The 19,722-nt window shown below is 35.0% G+C and overlaps 1 protein-coding gene across 4 annotated transcripts in view; it reads right to left on the minus strand.

Annotated features, from left to right (window-relative positions):
- Positions 1–19,722, minus strand: part of LOC127700919 (small conductance calcium-activated potassium channel protein 2-like) — a 75,430-nt gene that overhangs the window by 16,644 nt on the left and 39,064 nt on the right. Inside the window, exon 1 of one of the 4 annotated variants that reach the window (XM_052204642.1) lies at positions 6,614–6,743. The exons of 1 other annotated variant lie outside the window; for it this stretch is intronic. In XM_052204642.1, coding sequence (XP_052060602.1) covers positions 6,614–6,643 — 30 coding nt within the window. In that variant the 5' untranslated portion in view covers positions 6,644–6,743. Of the gene's footprint in view, positions 1–3,666; positions 3,811–6,613; positions 6,744–19,722 lie in introns of those variants that run through there. 2 more of the 4 variants (XM_052204643.1, XM_052204644.1) reach the window with 2 other exon arrangements.

The raw sequence follows: 19,722 nt of genomic DNA on the forward strand, positions 1-19,722 counted from the left end.
TTTAGACGGGTCTTTACTGAGTTTGGTCATAAACTGTGATTCATAACAGTACAAAAACAAGTCTGTTATTAAAGGGGCGCAATTAGTGCCCATAAGAATACCTACAACCTGTCGATAAACTTTGCTGCCGAAACGTACATGAATATTATCAAGGAGAAAATTAACAGCTTCAATCATCTCATCACACCTCCAGTAAGTATATCTAGCATATTTACCTTTCTCATTAGAGAAGAAGGCTTTAAATGAGTTACAGCAAATATATTTGCATTCAGATTTACCAAACGATCATTTAATTAAATAGTCAAATTTTTGTTTGATAAGATTGTGTTGAAGTGTAGTGTAAAGAGTAGAAAAGTCAAAACTGTCAACAGAATCAAAAGGACCATCAAAAGCACGTCATTTATCTAAAACATCCAAAGAATTTTTTACACTCCAAAAATAGTTAATTCAACTATTTTCATATATTTTATTACAATAGTTTATGATAAGCTCTTTTACTAACTTTAAGAGGAGCACAGTTTAGAAAGTCGACGGACGACAGATGCGAAAAAAAAGGCAATAGTTCAAACTGGTCCTTATGACCAGGTGAGCTCAAATTAAACGACCATCATATTGCAGGTTGTTGGTTAATGTAACCTTTAATTGATTTGATATAACGACTAAAACAGGTTAATGATTTATGTACTGTGATGGGATTTTCTGGAGTACAATGTAATAATAATTGTCTACTTGGTAAATATTTGGTTATTTCAATTATTTCATCAGAAATATAAAGGAGAGTATTTAGACAATCAAATGTAAACAATATTGAAGTAACATGATTGATTTTCTGACGTTTATAGAACATAACAAACGAATCAAAAGTTATCAATGGAAGGCCATAAACACAATCGTTCCTGATAACACACCTTTTATGGACACATTTACTGGATATTAATTAAGACTGCAGTGATTATTGTAGCTTAGAAATGCCATTATCTGCATTTATTTCAACAAATTTGATTTTTGCATGACGTAAACTTTAAACGTTTTTCTTCTAATTTATGTCTTTTTTTTTTTTTGTAGATTGGTTGTCGTCTCATTTACGTTTACTCCATTTATACTTTTATTGCTATTAACATTCAGAGAGCACTAAATTGTTCAAAATCTCATTTTCTGTAAATGTAAATTTTAAATTTCAGATGAAGTTAATTTCACGATATGATAGATGAGTTTATGAACTACCCTTAAAAGAATCAGATGTAACATCAGTGGAAATACTTTGTTAATAAAGAAATCGTTGACCACAATTCCTGATAATATTGGACATCATAGTGAATCACAACCACACTGCCTAAAAGTATCAGAACTTCTCAAAGATCATATATTTTTTTTTAAATTGTCAACATTTTCAGATTTAATAGAGATAACAGGAATAGTAGCGGGACTAGATGTGGTTCAATGGTAGCGGGACAGGGTGGTAGTGAAATGTGGTTCAATGGTAGCGGGACAGGGTGGTAGTGAAATGTGGTTCAATGGTAGCGGGACAGGGTGGTAGTGAAATGTGGTTCAATGGTAGCGGGACAGGGTGGTAGTGAAATGTGGTTCAATGGTAGCGGTACTGGGTGGTGTTTAAATGTGGTTCAATGGTAGCTGGACTGTGTAGTGGTTAGATGTGGTTCAATGGTAGCGGGACTGGGTGGTGGTTAAATGTGGTTCAATGGTAGCGGGACAGGGTGGTAGTGAAATGTGGTTCAATGGTAGCGGGACTGGTTGGTGTTTAAATGTGGTTCAATGGTAGCTGGACTGTGTAGTGGTTAGATGTGGTTCAATGGTAGCGGGACTGGGTGGTGGTTAAATGTGGTTCAATGGTAGCGGGACAGGGTGGTAGTGAAATGTGGTTCAATGGTAGCGGTACTGGGTGGTGTTTAAATGTGGTTCAATGGTAGCTGGACTGTGTAGTGGTTAGATGTGGTTCAATGGTAGCGGGACTGTGTGGTGGTTAAATGTGGTTCAATGGTAGCGGGACAGGGTGGTAGTGAAATGTGGTTCAATGGTAGCGGGACTGGTTGGTGTTTAAATGTGGTTCAATGGTAGCTGGACTGTGTAGTGGTTAATTGTGGTTCAATGGTAGCGGGACTGGGTGGTGGTTAAATGTGGTTCAATGGTAGCTGGGCTGTGTAGTGGTTAGTTGTGGTTAAATGGTAGCAGGACTGGGTGGTGGTTAAATGTGGTTCAATGGTAGCTGGACTGTGTAGTGGTTAGATGTGGTTAAATGGTAGCGGGACTGTGTGGTGGTTAAATGTGGTTCAATGGTAGCGGGACTGGGTGGTGGTTAAATGTGGTTTAATGGTAGCGGGACTGGGTGGTGGTTAAATGTGGTTCAATGGTAGCTGGACTGTGTAGTGGTTAGATGTGGTTCAATGGTAGCGGGACTGGGTGGTGGTTAAATGTGGTTCAATGGTAGCTGGACTGTGTAGTGGTTAGATGTGGTTCAATGGTAGCGGGACTGGGTGGTGGTTAAATGTGGTTCAATGGTAGCGGGACAGGGTGGTAGTGAAATGTGGTTCAATGGTAGCGGGACTGGTTGGTGTTTAAATGTGGTTCAATGGTAGCTGGACTGTGTAGTGGTTAGATGTGGTTCAATGGTAGCGGGACTGGTTGGTGTTTAAATGTGGTTCAATGGTAGCTGGACTGTGTAGTGGTTAGATGTGGTTCAATGGTAGCGGGACTGGGTGGTGGTTAAATGTGGTTCAATGGTAGCTGGACTGTGTAGTGGTTAGATGTGGTTCAATGTTAGTAGGACTGGGTGGTGGTTAAATGTGGTTCAATGGTAGATGGAGTTGGTAGTGGATAGATGTGGTTCAATGGTAGCGGGACTGGGTGGTGGTTAAATGTGGTTCAATGGTAGCGGGACTGGGTGGTGGTTAAATGTGGTTTAATGGTAGCGGGACTGGGTGGTGGTTAAATGTGGTTCTTTGGTAGCGGGACTGGGTGGTGGTTAAATGTGGTTCAATGGTAGCGGGACTGGGTGGTGGTAAAATGTGGTTCATTGGTAGCTGGACTGGGTAGTGGTTAGGTGTGGTTTAATGGTAGCGGGACTGGGTGGTGGTTAAATGTGGTTCAATGGTAGCGGGACTGGGTAGTGGTTTGATGTGGTTCAATAGTAGCGGGACTGGGTGGTGGTTAAATGTGGTTCAATGGTAGCTGGACTGGGTAGTGGTTAGAAGTGGTTCAATGGTTGCGGGACTGGGTGGTGGTTGAATGTGGTTCAATGTAAATGACGCCAGAATTATTTGTAATGTTTAAAAATAATCATAAAACAAAACCACATATCTTAATTTGCAGTTTTATTTAAATCTTGAAGGTTGTAATGTTCCATAGTCTCAACACATTACGATAAGACCGTTCAGTGAATGAGAATAGCGTTTGTAGCACGTTTTGAAATTCGTCAACTGTATAATATATTTGGATAAACATGTACATATTACATCTATTAGTAAAAAAAAATCCAGAAACAATATTGACGGGACTTCATACAAATTCTCTCATTCGTTGATCGTAAATACACATTACTGTTTATATATTATTATTATCATATTAGCTAAAACCGATATGGATATTCACGAAGTAAGTCTAATTTATCAAAGGGAAATAAGGACTACACAATTCATTCAATTAACTTACGACCAACTTAAACAGTTAAAACCATTGTAATCTTCAGTAAGGCATGTCTAAAGCTATAACTTGCTTACCACGTCACGGGCGGACATCTTTTTCCTGACGATAAATGAAAATCTTTAATGAATTTACATAGTGTCATCGTGGTGATTTTTCTATGATGAAAATCTAACTAACTATCTATCGTATGTAACAGCTGTATATTCCTTTAAAAAGTTTACATACATAATAAAAAACATTGTATTGAACATATGGTGGAAAGGAAAGAACATTTATTTTTAGAAGGCGGGCCCAATCTTAAAAGTTATCAATTATTGATTGATTGATTTATTGTTTGATTGATTGATTAATTGATAAATTAATTGATTGATTGATTGGTTGGTGTTTAAAAACGCCACATTCAGCACTATTGGCTATTTCTTTGCCGTCTGTTTTATTGGTGGAGGAAGCCGGAGTGCCCGAAGATAATCACAGACCTTCGGCAGGAAAACTGACAAACCTAGTCAATTAAGATTGGAGTCGAACGCACCTGCCACATCCGGTGTTCGAACTCACAACCTCAGTGTTGACAGGCTAGTGATACAGGGGCGTGTTTTATTGGTCTCTTCTGTACATCTCCAGAATGTCTACTGGTGAAGAGTCAAAAAAAAAAAGGAATCTGGACATCTGGAGATATTTTGTAGAAGAAGCAATAAAACAAGAATTAAATTTGTCATCTAATATAGCAGATTTTTTTATGCTGGATGACATAAATGAAGTTTACGATGATAATAAGAAAATTAAGATACGTCAGTTCCGATTCGGTAGACATGACTCTAATAGTGTGCTCTGTTTTTGGCATTTGGTGTAATTAAACAATAAGTGTAAAAACAAAGTAAATTGGTCTGAAGAAATCGCTGTGTTCATGACATTTTTATGTCCCACCTACGATAGGTCCATTCGTCCGTCTGTCCCGCTTCAGGTTAAAGTTGTTTTTGGTCAAGGTAGTTTTTGATGAAGTTGAAGTTCAATCAACTTGAAACTTAGTACACATGTTCCCTATGATATGATCTTTCAAATTTAATGCCAAATTAGAGTTTTGACCCCAATTTCACGGTCCACTGAACATAGAAAATGATAGTGGGAGTGGGGCATCCGTGTATTATGGACACATTCGTTTTTCTTTATGCTTTCCTAACTCAATTTTGCTAACAAATCGAACTTAAATAAAGCCCCGACCATTTAATTTTCAGGAATAATCTTAAACTGCACAATAATTTGTCGATGTTTGTCTGGTATATGATCGAAAAGGACATCTTGTCTATCAAATTATTTTTAGCAACCAAACTGGATTATTTTTGTTTAAAGCAAAGATATCGCAGAGTTCTCAAAATCTTTTTTCCCTGGTGGTCCTTGAAGAAACTCTGCTAGTCCTAACTATTATTTCTATTGCAAAATTTTAATGGTCAGAACCTTCGGACCACCACTTTTCGAATACCTGAATTGTAGGTGCTTGTATATAAAGTGTACAAGGTCATGGCGTTTTTCAAACAGTTTATAACTAAATCTGTTGGTTGTGTACTGATTGATACTTGAGTCTGAGAGAACAAGATTAATTTCAGTTTTAGTGTAATTAGCTTTGAACAAACTTTCAGTAACTGCAAATACTCTTATTTCGGTGCTGTGTGTCTATTGTCTAAATGTAAGTAGTTATTTATTAGTGTCTCGTACCGATCTTTTGAGTTAATCTAATTGCAACTGATTTTTACAGTTTGTTCGTATGTTGTACTGTTACACTACTGTCCGAGTTTAGGGGAGGTTTCAGCGCTCACAAACATGTTTTATAGTTCGTTCTTATGTTGTACTGTTACACCACTGTCCCAGGTTAGGGGGAGGGTTGGGATCCCACTAACATGTCTAACCCCGCCACATTCTGTATGTATGTGCCTGTCCCAAGTCAGGAGCCTGTAATTTAGTGGTTGTCGTTTGTTTATGTGTTACATATTTGTTATTCGTTCATTTTTTTGTACATAAATTAGGTCGTTAGTTTGCTCGTTTGAATTGTTTTACATTGTCATTTCGGGGCCTTTATAGCTGACTGTGCGGTATGGGCTTTGCTCATTGTTGAAGGCCGTACGGTGACCTATAGTTGTTAATTTCTGTGTAATTTGGTCTCTTGTGGAGAGTTGTCTCATTGGCAATCATACCACATCTTCTTTTTTATATTAACTCTGCCATATTCTGTATGTTCCTGCCCCAAATCAGAAGACTATAGTTTTTTTTTTGTATATAATTAGGCCGTAATTTTTTTAAATATGAACCTGGTGGCCTTGTAAGAGCTGAAAAAATAGACATCCACTTCATATGAACTTTGGTGGATAGTTGTCTCATTGGAAATCATACCACAACTCCTTATTTTTATAATGATTAGCGACAGATTAAAATGAATAATAAATCCGCAAAAAATCCGTTTGTCCCCCTCCTCCTCCCAAGAATATCAAATAGTCGTCCCCTTACTGTTATTGTCCGTGTATTCTTATACATGTATTTATCCAGCTTATCGTCCCTACAGTGATGTCGTACTAAGGCTGCCATACCATAAAAACGTTTATCACACAGCTCACTATCTATTATTTCTACATTCATAAAATTAATGTCATTAAGACTAAACGACGCCATCTTTGTTATGTGCCTCTGCCGTCTAAGCTCCTATTTAAAAAGAAGAGGTAGAAGAGAGCCAGAAGATCTTCCCAATGGAAAAAACAGAAATGGACCTCTTCTGGCTCACTACCGAAGAACAAAAAAAAAAAACACACCCCTGTAGTTGAATTACTCAGACCATTCTGCCACCGAAGTCCCAGTTATCAATCAAAAGTGGTTAAAAAACCATAAACCATACAAAAAAACCCTACCTATTTACACTGAATATGAACAGATCTGTTGTCTTACAAACTTTATGTTGAAAAATTCTTACCACTAAGACTTGTTCTACACATTTGTACATAGCAACAGCTTTTATCCATGGAGAAGTCCTGGGCAGTATCAGTGATGTTCGAAGAGTATAACTGACAAAATGTAACCAGACTCAAGCTAGCGACCAATACTATATCATGCACTGTTTGGTCGAGTGCGCCTTCTGTAAATGATAGATCAGAGACCCGAAATCCTACCAAAATGATTATAATATAAGGTAATCGGTGCAGGTATATATCGGTTATTAACCTATATACTAGTTACTTGGTCGCTTCCCTTTCGTTAAATGTGTGACCAGTACAAACCAGTATTCCAATACATCTTATAGGGTGCGCTCGACTTTCGTGACGCTGCATGAGGGTTTAGTTTTATTATAAAGGTCTATAAAGTATTTTAGCACTTTCATTGATCATGAATAAGCAAGTGAGTAAGCTATATTCAAAGTTTTTAATAGAGAATAATCCCTGTAATAAAGTTTGTTGTTTTCTACAAAGTCCACAATTCCGATTAAATGAACCAAAAACAGAATCTTGCTGTGAATGTTGTTTCTTCATGGTATATGTTCCATGGACGCATGAGCCTGGTGGCTTGTTTCCTCTTGATATATGAACCTTTGACGTAGGAGCCTGGGGGCTATGTTTTTGTTTCCCAAATGTTTTGCCAAAAAAAGGACTTGAAAATAAAAAAAATGAAAATGGTAGAGGACACTAATTGACTGGTAAACTATCAAACTATGGATTTCTTTTTTTGCTTGGCACTTTCAGTAGCCCCTCCCCCCCCCCCCTCCAAGATAACTTTGCTTGGCACTTTCAGTAGCCTCCCCCTCCAAGATAACTTTGTTTGGCACTTTCAGTAGCCTCCCCCCTCCAAGATAACTTTGCTTGCCACTTTCAGTAATTTCGATAACAGTATAATTCCTTAAATGTTAAATAAAGGGGGTTAGTTTAAACAGTATTTATTATTGAAAAATTATAACAATTTACATAGCGGTCAAATATGGGATTTGGAAACAAGTTTAAAAGGGGTTAAAGGGGATACACTATATTTCCTATCAACTGAATATTCTTGAACATTTTTAATTATATTATTATCTAAATGGCAGATAACACTCACGTTAATCGTACGGATGTGGCACAACAGTTAAACGACGCGACGTCAATGTGCTTAATAAAGTCGCCGAAAAGTAACAGAATTTTCTTATGAAATCCAAACTTCCATAGGATTTAGCTTGAAAACTAGCACGGTTGCTAGTGACTTTCTTTGCACAAATAGATTCGTCATTCATTTTTATATCATATATCAATTAAAGAAAAATTGTGGACCAATAAATTAGAAAATGCTTATAATGTATAAAAGATATCTACAGATTTTGATTATTTTCCTTTTATATCATTTGTATCTGAAGCCTATCCAAGCTTTTAATTTCAAGAGCTCGTATCTCAAAAACTATTTGCATGCATCTGGCGTAAATTTGTAAGCACTTTTCATAATATGTAATTTTTTAAAAATCTGTGGAGTTCATCACTGTCACTTTACCTTATTCTATAAAAACAATCGTCATAAAAAATAATTCATCAACCACAGATTAAAACCTGAGAGGGAAGAAATTTTCTGTTTCCGGTTTTCATCATGCTAAGGTTTACTCTAATTAAATAAAACTTCACGGTTTTCTAAAGTGTTTTAGGTGTGTATATATTTGTTCTAGTTGTTTCGGTTAATTGTTCTGTTATTACGAATTGATTATGTGGTAGATACTAATTGATTATGTGGTAGATACTAATTGATTATGTGGTAGAATCATCAAAGTCAATTTATTTCACTCAATATCATGTTTATATAGGCATCACTGTTTATTGTTAGGGAGTGTGTATATGTCGGTGGGTACAAACTGTACCCCATTAATAACAAAAAGATTTTTACAATTATGCATTGCAGTTTACTCCTACCCAATATGCTAATCCAAGGGAACCTCACTTTATAGATATTTTAACAATTTCGGTTATAACTGTATCCTATTATAATAATCCCCAGTTGTCTAAATATACTCATATCAACGTTAACGTTAACCATATAAGGAAAGCCTCAAGAGAACTGTCAAATATACCTACTCTTCGGTAACACCTGCCTGAAGGAGGAATTAATCAATAGTGTAGATGAAATTCCTTTATTTAGACACTGCATTTTTACATAAACATATCTTTTAAGCATGTCAGTGCTAATTGGACGATCAACACTGGATATGTTTGGTTAGTCTTAATAACTTGTAAAACACACTTTTATAAAAGTAAACACAACAAAGGTTTGTGCTGCTCGATCTTTTATTTTTTTAAACATTGCAAATATTGACTGTTGTCTTTTTGTTCGTTTTGTGTGTTGTATTTTTGTTGGTGCCATGGAATTATCCATAGGATATAGTACCCCTCTCGCACTACCACATTTTCTGTTGGTGCCATGGAATTATCCATAGGATATAGTACCCCTCTCTCACTACCACATTTTCTGTTGGTGCCATGGAATTATCCATAGGATATAGTACCCCTCGACACTAGCTACCACATTTTCTGTTGGTGCCATGGAATTATCCATAGGATATAGTACCCCTCTCCACTACCACATTTTCTGTTGGTGTCATGGAATTATCCATAGGATATAGTACCCCTCTCTCACTACCACATTTTCTGTTGGTGCCATGGAATTATCCATAGGATATAGTACCTCTCTCCACTACCACATTTTCTGTTGGTGTCATGGAATTTTCCATAGGATATAGTACCCCTCTCGCACTAACACATTTTCAAGTTCAGTCAACATGAGATCAAAACATTATTTAGCATATGTTTTTAAAAGATTACACCATAATGTACATATATATTAAATTTATATTGACCCCTCTCCACTACCACATTTTCAAGGACAAAGAAGTTGCAATCGCTATGATCCAAAGAGATGACAATCCTTGTCATGGACAAAGAAGTTTCAATCGCTATATTCCAAAGGGGAGACAATCCTTGTCAAGCACAAATAAGTTGCAATCGCTATATTTCAAAGGGGAGACAATCCTTGTCAAAGACAAAGTTGCAATCGATATATTTCAAAGGGGAAGCAATCCTTGTCAAGGAAAAAGAAGTTGCAATCGCTATGATCCAAAGGGGAGACTATCATTGTCAAGGAAAAAGAAGTTGTAATCGGTATAATCCAAAGGGAAGACAATCCTTGTCAAGGACAAAGAAATTGCAATCGTTATATTCCAATAGGGGGAAAATCCTTGTCAAAGACAAAGAAGTTGCAATCTCTATATTCCAAGGGATGACAATCCTTGTCAAGGACAAAGTTGCAATCGCTGTATTCCAAAGGGGAGACAATCCTTGTCAAGGAAAAAGAAGATGCAATCGCTATAATCCAAAAATAGAATTTGCAATCGCTATAATCCAAAGGGGAGAAGCAAGTCAGTAAACCTCTATTCGCTATGTTAAATCAAGTCAATTTATACTGTCATAGTGAACAGTAAATTTCAAACCGACTTCGTGCAATGGCCTTTTTGTACAGTTAAGCGAACCATGATCATGAAATAAAGAGATACAAATTAAGTTGTTAAATGGACATGCATAGTTTCGTGTGGAAACCTAAACTTCTGTGTGTATTTCAATGTCCCAGTCACAATTACTATTCCTGGTAGACACGTTTGTCTGAGAAACTACATCTTGTCTTGTCATATTAACATTTCTGTCTCGTTCAAGCCAACGTAAGTAACATTTATTGAGAAAAAATTTGCCATATAAGTAATTACTTCTTAAGACATAAGCTGAATATTTTCTGACAATTAATTTAACATATAATACCATCGAACCATTTAACTTTATCTATTCTAGAAACTTGGATGATTACATCACTGGACTGAGATGGTAATAAACAAAACACTTGTATATGAAGAACGGGTGCTTGATTGATAAATGTATTAATTGTTGAGAACTAATGACTGATTAAGACTTAAAGTTTGAAAAATTAAGTGTTTTTAAAGTTTTTTTGTTGAACGCCGTCGGTAACCTACAGTTGTTAACTTCTAGGTCATTTGGTCTCTAGTGGAGGGTTGTCATTGGCAATCATACCACATCTTCTTATTTTTGCATCTTCTTTTTTCACTGGTACATAAAATAAGAAGAATGGGTTTGATTTCCAATGGGACAACAATCCACAAAGGTTCAGAAGATGTGTAATTGGGCCACTATAGGTCACTGTATACAAATCAATATACGAGTTGTTTTCTGTTGTGTTGTAGGTTTGTGTGTGTGTTTCTCTCGGGTTACTGTCTGATTGATAATAACGTATACACCACATTTCCATTTAATCATAATAGGTACCAGGTAAAGCTTAGAACTATGGGATAATGCAAATGGGTTTTTATCTTATTGTAGAAGTCCTGGTGGTGACTTATTGTAGAAGTCCTGGTGGTGACTTATTGTAGAAGTCCTGGTGGTGACTTATTGTAGAAGTCCTAGTGGTGAATTATTGTAGAAGTCCTGGTGGTGACTTATTGTAGAAGTCCTTGTGGTGACTTATTGTAGAAGTCCTAGTGGTGAATTATTGTAGAAGTCCTGGTGGTGCCTTATTGTAGAAGTCCTTGTGGTGACTTATTGTAGAAGTCCTCGTGGTGACTTATTGTAGAAGTCCTCGTAGTGACTTGTAGTTATTCACATCTTATAATGGATATTTGTCTCGTTGGAAAGCATACCACATCTCGTTTTTCATATTCAAACTTATGTATTTAAAATTATAACTACTTGCAATTACCCTCCTTTCTCCAAATCTTTCTAAAAAATGACGACCTTCAGCAAAAGATACGAAGGTGCTAAAACTCCTCGTTTTCATCAATGAATTTTCCATATTGCGTACTGACACTAAAATCATTAATTCAATCTTTATCAAAAAGTTTACACTAAAGGAATCAAAATGAAATAGAAATAGTAATGTAGTGCTGAAAATATGAATTAAAAGATAACTACATTGAAAGAAACAAAAATGTATTATCTATCATCAGATTTAGAATGGTAAAAGACAATCAAACACACCTAAGTACAGAGAAGTATGCGTGCACTCAATAGAATAAGCCAGAAGCTAATGCCAGAATACAAGTGGATAATACAGCTTGCACATCAAAAATGATTTATGGTAAAAGGAAATTGATTTTGTCAAAAGAACATAGTCGGTGATTAACTCGGTGACAATCAAAATAACCATTACCATAAGTGTCGCATTTTCTATGGAATCAATATCCGGATTATCATCATATAGTTCAAGTCATTTTGAAGGATCGAGTATAAACACCCTTAAAGGAGAAAAAAAACTTCCCACGTCTCGCGAGAAAACAAACAATGTTTGGCTAACTCATTAAGGCACCACTATTTAAGTAGGTAAAAATTTAACGACACACACTTATACGTTCTTGATAACCATTGGAAGAGACTAAGTCAGACATTAAATCTTAATTGTCAAAAAGGGGATAGTTATCCCGATCAAGCTTCTGACACCAGTAAAACTCAAATGCGTTTTTGTTCAATCGAAAATGTTACTTTGTCCAATAGCCAATGCTTTAATGCTGATAAAGTATATTACATCTAGCAAGAGGAGATATGCCATATACGTCAATTTAGTTTATGACTATTTTATTTGATCAATGATACAAATAGGATCAGACATACGTCTTAACAACTTATGAAGTCTTCTCCTGTATACGATATGATAACAGTATTAAATTAAATCGAGCATGCACATACCAAACTAATAAGTTCTAACAAGTATATAAGTAAACCTATCATTGGAATGGCTACAGATATTGGTTTTGGAAAGTCGCAAGGTTCAAAAGAAAAAGTGGATGAAAAGTGAAACTTTGGAGGTTGGATGCAGGAAGTATTTTACTGTAGTTGTGAACTAAGAAACCGTTTAGATAATTTTTTTATATTATAAGTTATATGGTTTGCTACTGACCCCCTACAGATCCATAGAGGGTTAGTAAAATCCATAGGGGTGAGGGCGAAGGCCGAATCTCCTATGGATTTTACTAACCCTCTATGGATCCGTAGGGGGGTCAGTCGTGAACCGTATAACGAATTTATCGCACACGGGAAGTTATATATAAAAATACGCAATGAAATACAAAAACATTCATCGATGACGTCACCATTAATAGTAAACGTGACGTCATGAACCCCATATGAAATCTACTGACTCCACACGGATCCATAGTGGTCACCACGTGACGGCGTTAAACCAATCATAACGTCATAATTTATCCGAGGTGCGATAAACGATAATGCGACAGCAAAATAACACACCTATGATTTCTGTATCGGGGTTTTAGCTCTTCCGCGATAGCTATTTTCAGAAATATGTGTGCTCATGGTGTATCGAATTAAATTCTAAACTATGTAATGTGTATTAACATATGACCTAGAATGCAGAGGATACATTTAACACATGACTTAGAACACAGGGTAAACATTTAACACATGACCTTAAACACAGAGTAAACATTTAACACATGACCTTGAACACAGAGCATACATATTAACATATGACCTCAAACACAGTATACATATTAACACATGTCAATAAACACATAGTAAATATATTAACACATGACCTTGAACACAGAGTAAAATTAATAACATGACCTTGAACAGAGTATGCATGTTAACACAAGTCATGACCTCGAACACAGGCTATCCATATTAAGATATGACCTTGAACACTTGGTGTACATATTAAAACACGACCTTGAAAAGAGAGTATACACTTTAACATATGACCTTGAAAACAGTATACATATAACCTTCAACACAGATTATACATATCAAAATATGACTCTGAACACAAAGTATACACATTAACATATGACCTTGAACACCGAGAATGTTTCAATTTCAATTCTATAGCTTTCAAGCTTTATATCAAAACACAAAACTTTCGTAAGAAACCTAAATTTTCACAAACTTTTATTATTATTTAAAAAAATAACAAGAAGTAGGTTGGTTCTTATAATCAAAGATAAATACGATTATCAATAGTCTTAGGTCAATTCAAAAGTGGAAAGATTCGGTAATGGAAAACGCGATATATATTTGATTTCAGTCGCGCAGTGTATGTGAAGGCTATACTGTCACAATAACAGAGAAACTTTAATTTACCATGTAAGCATTTGACAAATTAACAGTGGTTCCTGTGTTCGCATATCAATGGTTAAAAATTTGAGTTTATTCACACTGTACTAAAAGTGTTCTTCATTATTTTATTATGAATGTCATTTTAATTATCTGAAAATCTCATTCAATAAAGAATTTTCCAAGGACAACAGAAGACAATTAAATATTTCTTTCGTTGTTGATAAAGATTGATGGAAGCTTATGCTTAATGTATTGGAAATGACATTATAATGGCGAATTAAAAACTCGCCAGTTAACTGAAGAAATTAAAGACGTTATAGAAATTTTAAGAGGAAACGAGTTCTTCCATCATGTATCCCTTGGGCTGTTTAAAAAATGTTATTTAGATTTTGAATTGAAGCAGAAAATAGAAAAGAAAGAAAATAATAGCCTGCATCAAACTGCATACGATTCTATTGTGTAATCATTTCTCGTGGTGCCTTGGAAATGGCTCAGAAATCGAAATGTGTATTCTTTGGTGGGCGGGGACATCGGATCGATGTTTGTATGGAGTATGCTACGTTATCCAGATATTAACAAGTATCTATTCGATCGCGTTGGATATTTAAACTTTTACTACTTGAGATCGGGGGCTTGTGTTGAATTTTGTCGATTTTGATGTTTTAAGTTCATTTAGATGTAAGTGTTTAAAACTTGTAGTAGTCAAATTGATTTCCAAGCTGTTTGTCGTTACTATAATTAAAAATGGAAATCCATTTTAGTTTTTATCCACTATTTCAACTTTTAGTTGCATTTACAGTTCAAACAACAAGAATATAAGGTTTGGTTAACCATATGCACACAGGTACTATTACCGAGGAAATTCAGGAAGACACGAAATAAACAATCTAGTATATATACTATCATTGAGAACTTGGGTATTTTTTAGTTGTCAAATAATTGAGTGTTAATCGGCAGTTTGTCATTTAATATTATTAATAGTAAAAAACAATATAAAAATAAGGAGATGTGGTATGATTGCCGATGAGACAACTATCCACCAAAGTAAAAAAAAATTATGTAAGCAATTATAAGCAACCGTACGGCCTTCACCAATGAGAAAAAATATGTTTATTCTATAAGAACATCGAAATTCATGGTAAACTGAAAATGTAAAGAATTCAACAGATCGAAATTTCGTGAGAACAACAGGGTGGGATGGGGGTAAATTTCAGACAATATTTGGTAGTCATTATATTGTGTCCAGTATATAGTCTTAAATACCTTGTTAGTGTTAGTAGTTTTTCTAAAACCTAAATTTCATCTACTTAAATCATATATGTCAAGGGTTGAATACAAAATAAAAAGATTCGAGGGTAAAATGTTAATTTAAAGCTATTACACAGAACATTACAGCCAACACTTAAATTTTGTTTCTTGTTAATAGACAGCCTTCGGATAATTCTCAAATGCTTATATTTTATAGTGTGATCTAAATGTGATGCAGTATTCAACAGTATTCTATTACACGTCATAATATTATAATTTAGCTCTGATTCCTTCTCCGGCTTTGGCTATACTTTTTTGTCCTTTTTGGTTTATAGCTCTTCATCTTTTTAATAAGCTTTGGATTTTTAAATATTTTGGCCTCGAGCATCACTGAAGAGACATCGATTGTCGAAATGCGCATCTGGTGCAGAAAAATTGGTACCGTTTATGTTATTAGACATTATTTTTTAAATCAAGAAAACGTAAAAGAAACTCATCTACAGGGTAGAAGTCTTGTGAAGTTGGTATGATAATTTTAAGTAAAATATTATCAAATTAGGTAGTAAGAGAAAAAATGGATGAAATACGAACCTATCAAACATAAAACAGTTATGGTCATAATATATTTAGATGTATCATGCTGTATTTAGTTTTAAAAACTCTGCCAGAAACATGTGGTACAACTATACAATATGTGTAATAGAGCATAAGGATAAAATTTTCACTCCGTGCTAAAGTAAATGTTAGAATTAAAACATGTGACAAATTGGGGAGGATACCACGAAGACAATCAAAAACCATAACCCAATGACCAACAGGCAGCACCAATGTCAGAAGAAAAATTCTACAGATAAACAACAGTCTAAAATACTACACATGAAATTAAAGATTCAGTGACATGAACGTTTTAAAAAAAATCGTGTTAATTTGAACCCATGTGCCCAAGATAAGTCTTGAGCATGTGTCATGCGCATTGACATCGGTATTATACGTTGATACTCAAATTGAAACGTCATTACTCAAATTGATACGTTAAAACTCAAATTGATAGGGACGTTATTGTACCAACGTTATGACTGCAGGTCAACCTATAAAAGTCATGTTCATGACTATTAAGATACAGTAGCTGTTTTATTCACTTCTTCGAAATTATATATTAGTCTTATAAGAAATAACAGTACAGTGACTTACAATTGCATTAATAAAAACTTGTCTGATCCTTAGTCTGACGTCCATATACTTCTCCATAATTAATTTCTGACCAGGAATCCGAGTATCTTGTATATCTTGAAACAATTTATTTAGATTTTCTAGAATTTCCACAACACACTAATGAAATACTGTCGATATGTTTCAAATTCGCCAGAATCAGATAAAAGTTAAGTTAATATAATACTAGGTGTCCCGCAACGTTTATTCCATAATTACAAATTTTGGCACAAATGTTTGAATTAAAGTGTCGATTTCACAAAATTCTGTCATTTTTGTTTATAAATTATGTAAAACTCACTTTAAAAAATATGTCCAAATTCTAAACTGAAGTCGACTTAGATTTCAATTTCAGCACTGTTTTATCAGATTTATGAATGGAAATTGATTTTGATATCGACATAATTCGTGCCATGCGCCTGAGAAAATGCCTCTCAAAAGACCATAATTAGCTAGTAACGGAATCTGAAAACTAAAACCAATACCGATTCTTTGTGACAAATTTAAAATCAAACAAATACTTTATAATTACGAAAATTTCCAATACAAGTTTACGTTAACAAATTGAGTTTTCTAGCAGGTGCTTGTTTTACAGAAACAACATACCTAACTATGAAAATAAAATCAGAGACATGTTATGATTAATATTTAATTGACATATAAGTAGATTAGATATTTCATTGTAGACTATTTTGATCCCCGGATATGTCTTCAGTGAGATATTACTACAGAATATATTCACTTCATAGAAAGATCCAACGGGTAGCTTGATCCTTGAGTAAAACATTCTGATTGTTTCACCTCTATGACATTAATAACTTTTTTGAAGTCTTTAGAAGTAAAAGAGGCGTTAGAGGACAATAGCAAAACATTATTTTTTTCATTTTTTGCAAACAATATACGCCTTTGCAATAAACAATGATATGTTTTCAGAACTAAGAGTTAAAAGTCCCGGTGGGTGCTAGAAAACAGTCAATAGTATTCTATATGTATGTGGACTCTGTGGTCTTTTTTTTTTTGCCATGATGTTTTCTGTTGTCCTTATGATATCTTTTGCATAGTCTTAATTCTTAGGGAGCCACCATTTGATTTTTATGGGGGGGGGGGGGGGGGGGCTAGGATGAAAAATTTGGTCCTGCATTTTTTTTTAGTTGTAATCCCTGTCCTGCCTTTTTATTTTTCGCTCTATTCGGTCCTGCCTTTTTTTTTATTAGTTTATCCTGACTTTTTTTTACGTAAATTGTCATCCTGCCTTTTTTTTGCCAAGTTGCTCATCCCCCCCCCCCCTAAAAATCAAATGGTAGCTCCCTTAACCTTATATGACAGATATTAACCTTGTATGACAGATGTTGTGGTTGTCCAGTGGCGATTTGTGTTATATGATATGGTTTGTTACATATTTAGACGTTTGTTAACAATACTTCATATGTTGGGCACTATTTCTACCTTTACGATATAAACAGCACTGAAAACATGATGAAACGTACGATTATCATGGTAATAGTCAACAGTGTATTGACTCTTGCCACTTATAAGGCATTTCATTATTGAGGCGCATTTTTAGGGTCTATGTGGTCGATTGTGCTAATGCTCATGGATTAATGCATTCGGTATCGACTCTAATGCTCAGGGTTTAATGCATTCGGTATCGACTCTAATGATCAGGGTTTAATGCATTTGGTATCTACTCTAATACTCAGGGTTTAATGCATTCGGTATCGACTCTAATGCTCAGGGTTTAATGCATTCGGTATTGGCTCTTTTGCTCAGGGTTTAATACCAGCAGTATCGTCACTAATGCTCGGTGTTTAATACTTACGGTATCATCAATAATGGTCAGGGTTAAATGACAGAAGTATCGCCACTCATGCTCAAGGTTTAATTCCAGCAGTATCGTCACTAATGCTCAGGGTTTAATGCTTACGGTATCATCAATAATATTCAGGGTTTTTGCCAGCGGTATCGTCACTAATGCTCAGGGTTTAATGCCAGCGGGATCGTCACTGATGCTCAGGCTTTAATGCCAACGATATCGTAACTATTCTCAGGGTTTAATGCCTGTGGTATCGTCACTGATACACAGGGTTAAATGCCAACGGTAACGTCACTAATTTTCAGGGTTAAATGCCAGAAGTATCGCCACTAATGCTCAGTGTTTAATGCTTACGGTATCGTCACTAATGCTCAGGGTTAAATGTCAGAAGTATTGCCACTAATTCTCAGTGTTTAATACTTGCGACATCGTCACTAATGCTGAGTGTAATGCTTACGGTATCGCCATTAATGTTCAGTGTTTACCTTAATGCTTACGGTATCCTCACTACTACTCACGGTTTAATGCCAGCAGTATCGCCACTACTGCTCTCAAGGCACACGACTTACACACGAAATCATTTACTGTGCATATTCAGTAGATTTTGGCCTATTACTATATCGATTGCTCAAAGAGTTTACCAAATTGCAGTTTGAATTCGATCCACAAACTGATCAACTGGTAAAATATTTTAAGTGATTGCATTAGTGATAGGTTGTAAGTGTGAAGTGAGTGCAGTGTTGACATGAATTATAATTCATATGGTCAAAATTTTCTACCCCGGAGGATTCGATTACTTATAAGCATTATTTGGCCAAACCTTTCAGAATTTTGTTTCCTCAATGCTTTTCAACTTCGTAAGTACTTAATTTGGCATTTCAAATTTTGTAATTCAACTTCACTGATGAGTCTTCTGAAGACAAAACTTGCATCTGGCGTACAAAATCATCAGCCTGGTATCTATGATTAATTTTTTTTTCACAAAGACTGAATATAAATTATTCCCCTTTAATGCCAGCAGGTCAGTAATTATTATAGAAAAAAATATCAACTTACAATTACACAATAACTCCCTGTTAGAAAACAAAGCAATAAAGTATTGACTAGCCAAGCAGTTGTAAGAACTAATTATTTATACAATGTCATTAGGATAGAAGTTTTCATGTCAAAATCAGACCTTTTTAAACCAGTTCCTTATATTATACTATAGTTGATTATTTAATTTTCATAAATTTAAACATATAATTAAATAAATGACGTTGGATGGAATACACTAAGGGGACTTTTTTTTTTACCAGAAATGGCTATAGTGGAGATGATACAAAATGTTACTAATCATTGTATTAATGTAAACAGATTTAATATTTTAAAAGTAATTTTGCCTAAAGAATGGACTGAAATTATTCATAAAAATGTTCATAGAAGAAATGTTTCTCGCTCTATAAATATTAATGTTATTTTCAAAGACAAATTGTCAGAGTTTTCTATGTGTTCTACAAAAGAATTTTATTTAGTACTTACTGGTAAATTATGTCAGCATCCTATTTGCTATAAAATGTGGACGGAAGTTTTTGAGATTGAAGAGAATGATCTTTGTAAAGTATGGAAAAATGTCAATTTTTATTGGAAACCATCTATATTAATGGATCTAGATTTCAAAATAGCACATTATTGTATTTTCAC

Source organism: Mytilus californianus, unplaced genomic scaffold, assembly GCF_021869535.1.
Source record: "Mytilus californianus isolate M0D057914Y unplaced genomic scaffold, xbMytCali1.0.p SCAF_5, whole genome shotgun sequence".
NCBI lineage: Eukaryota > Metazoa > Mollusca > Bivalvia > Mytilida > Mytilidae > Mytilus > Mytilus californianus.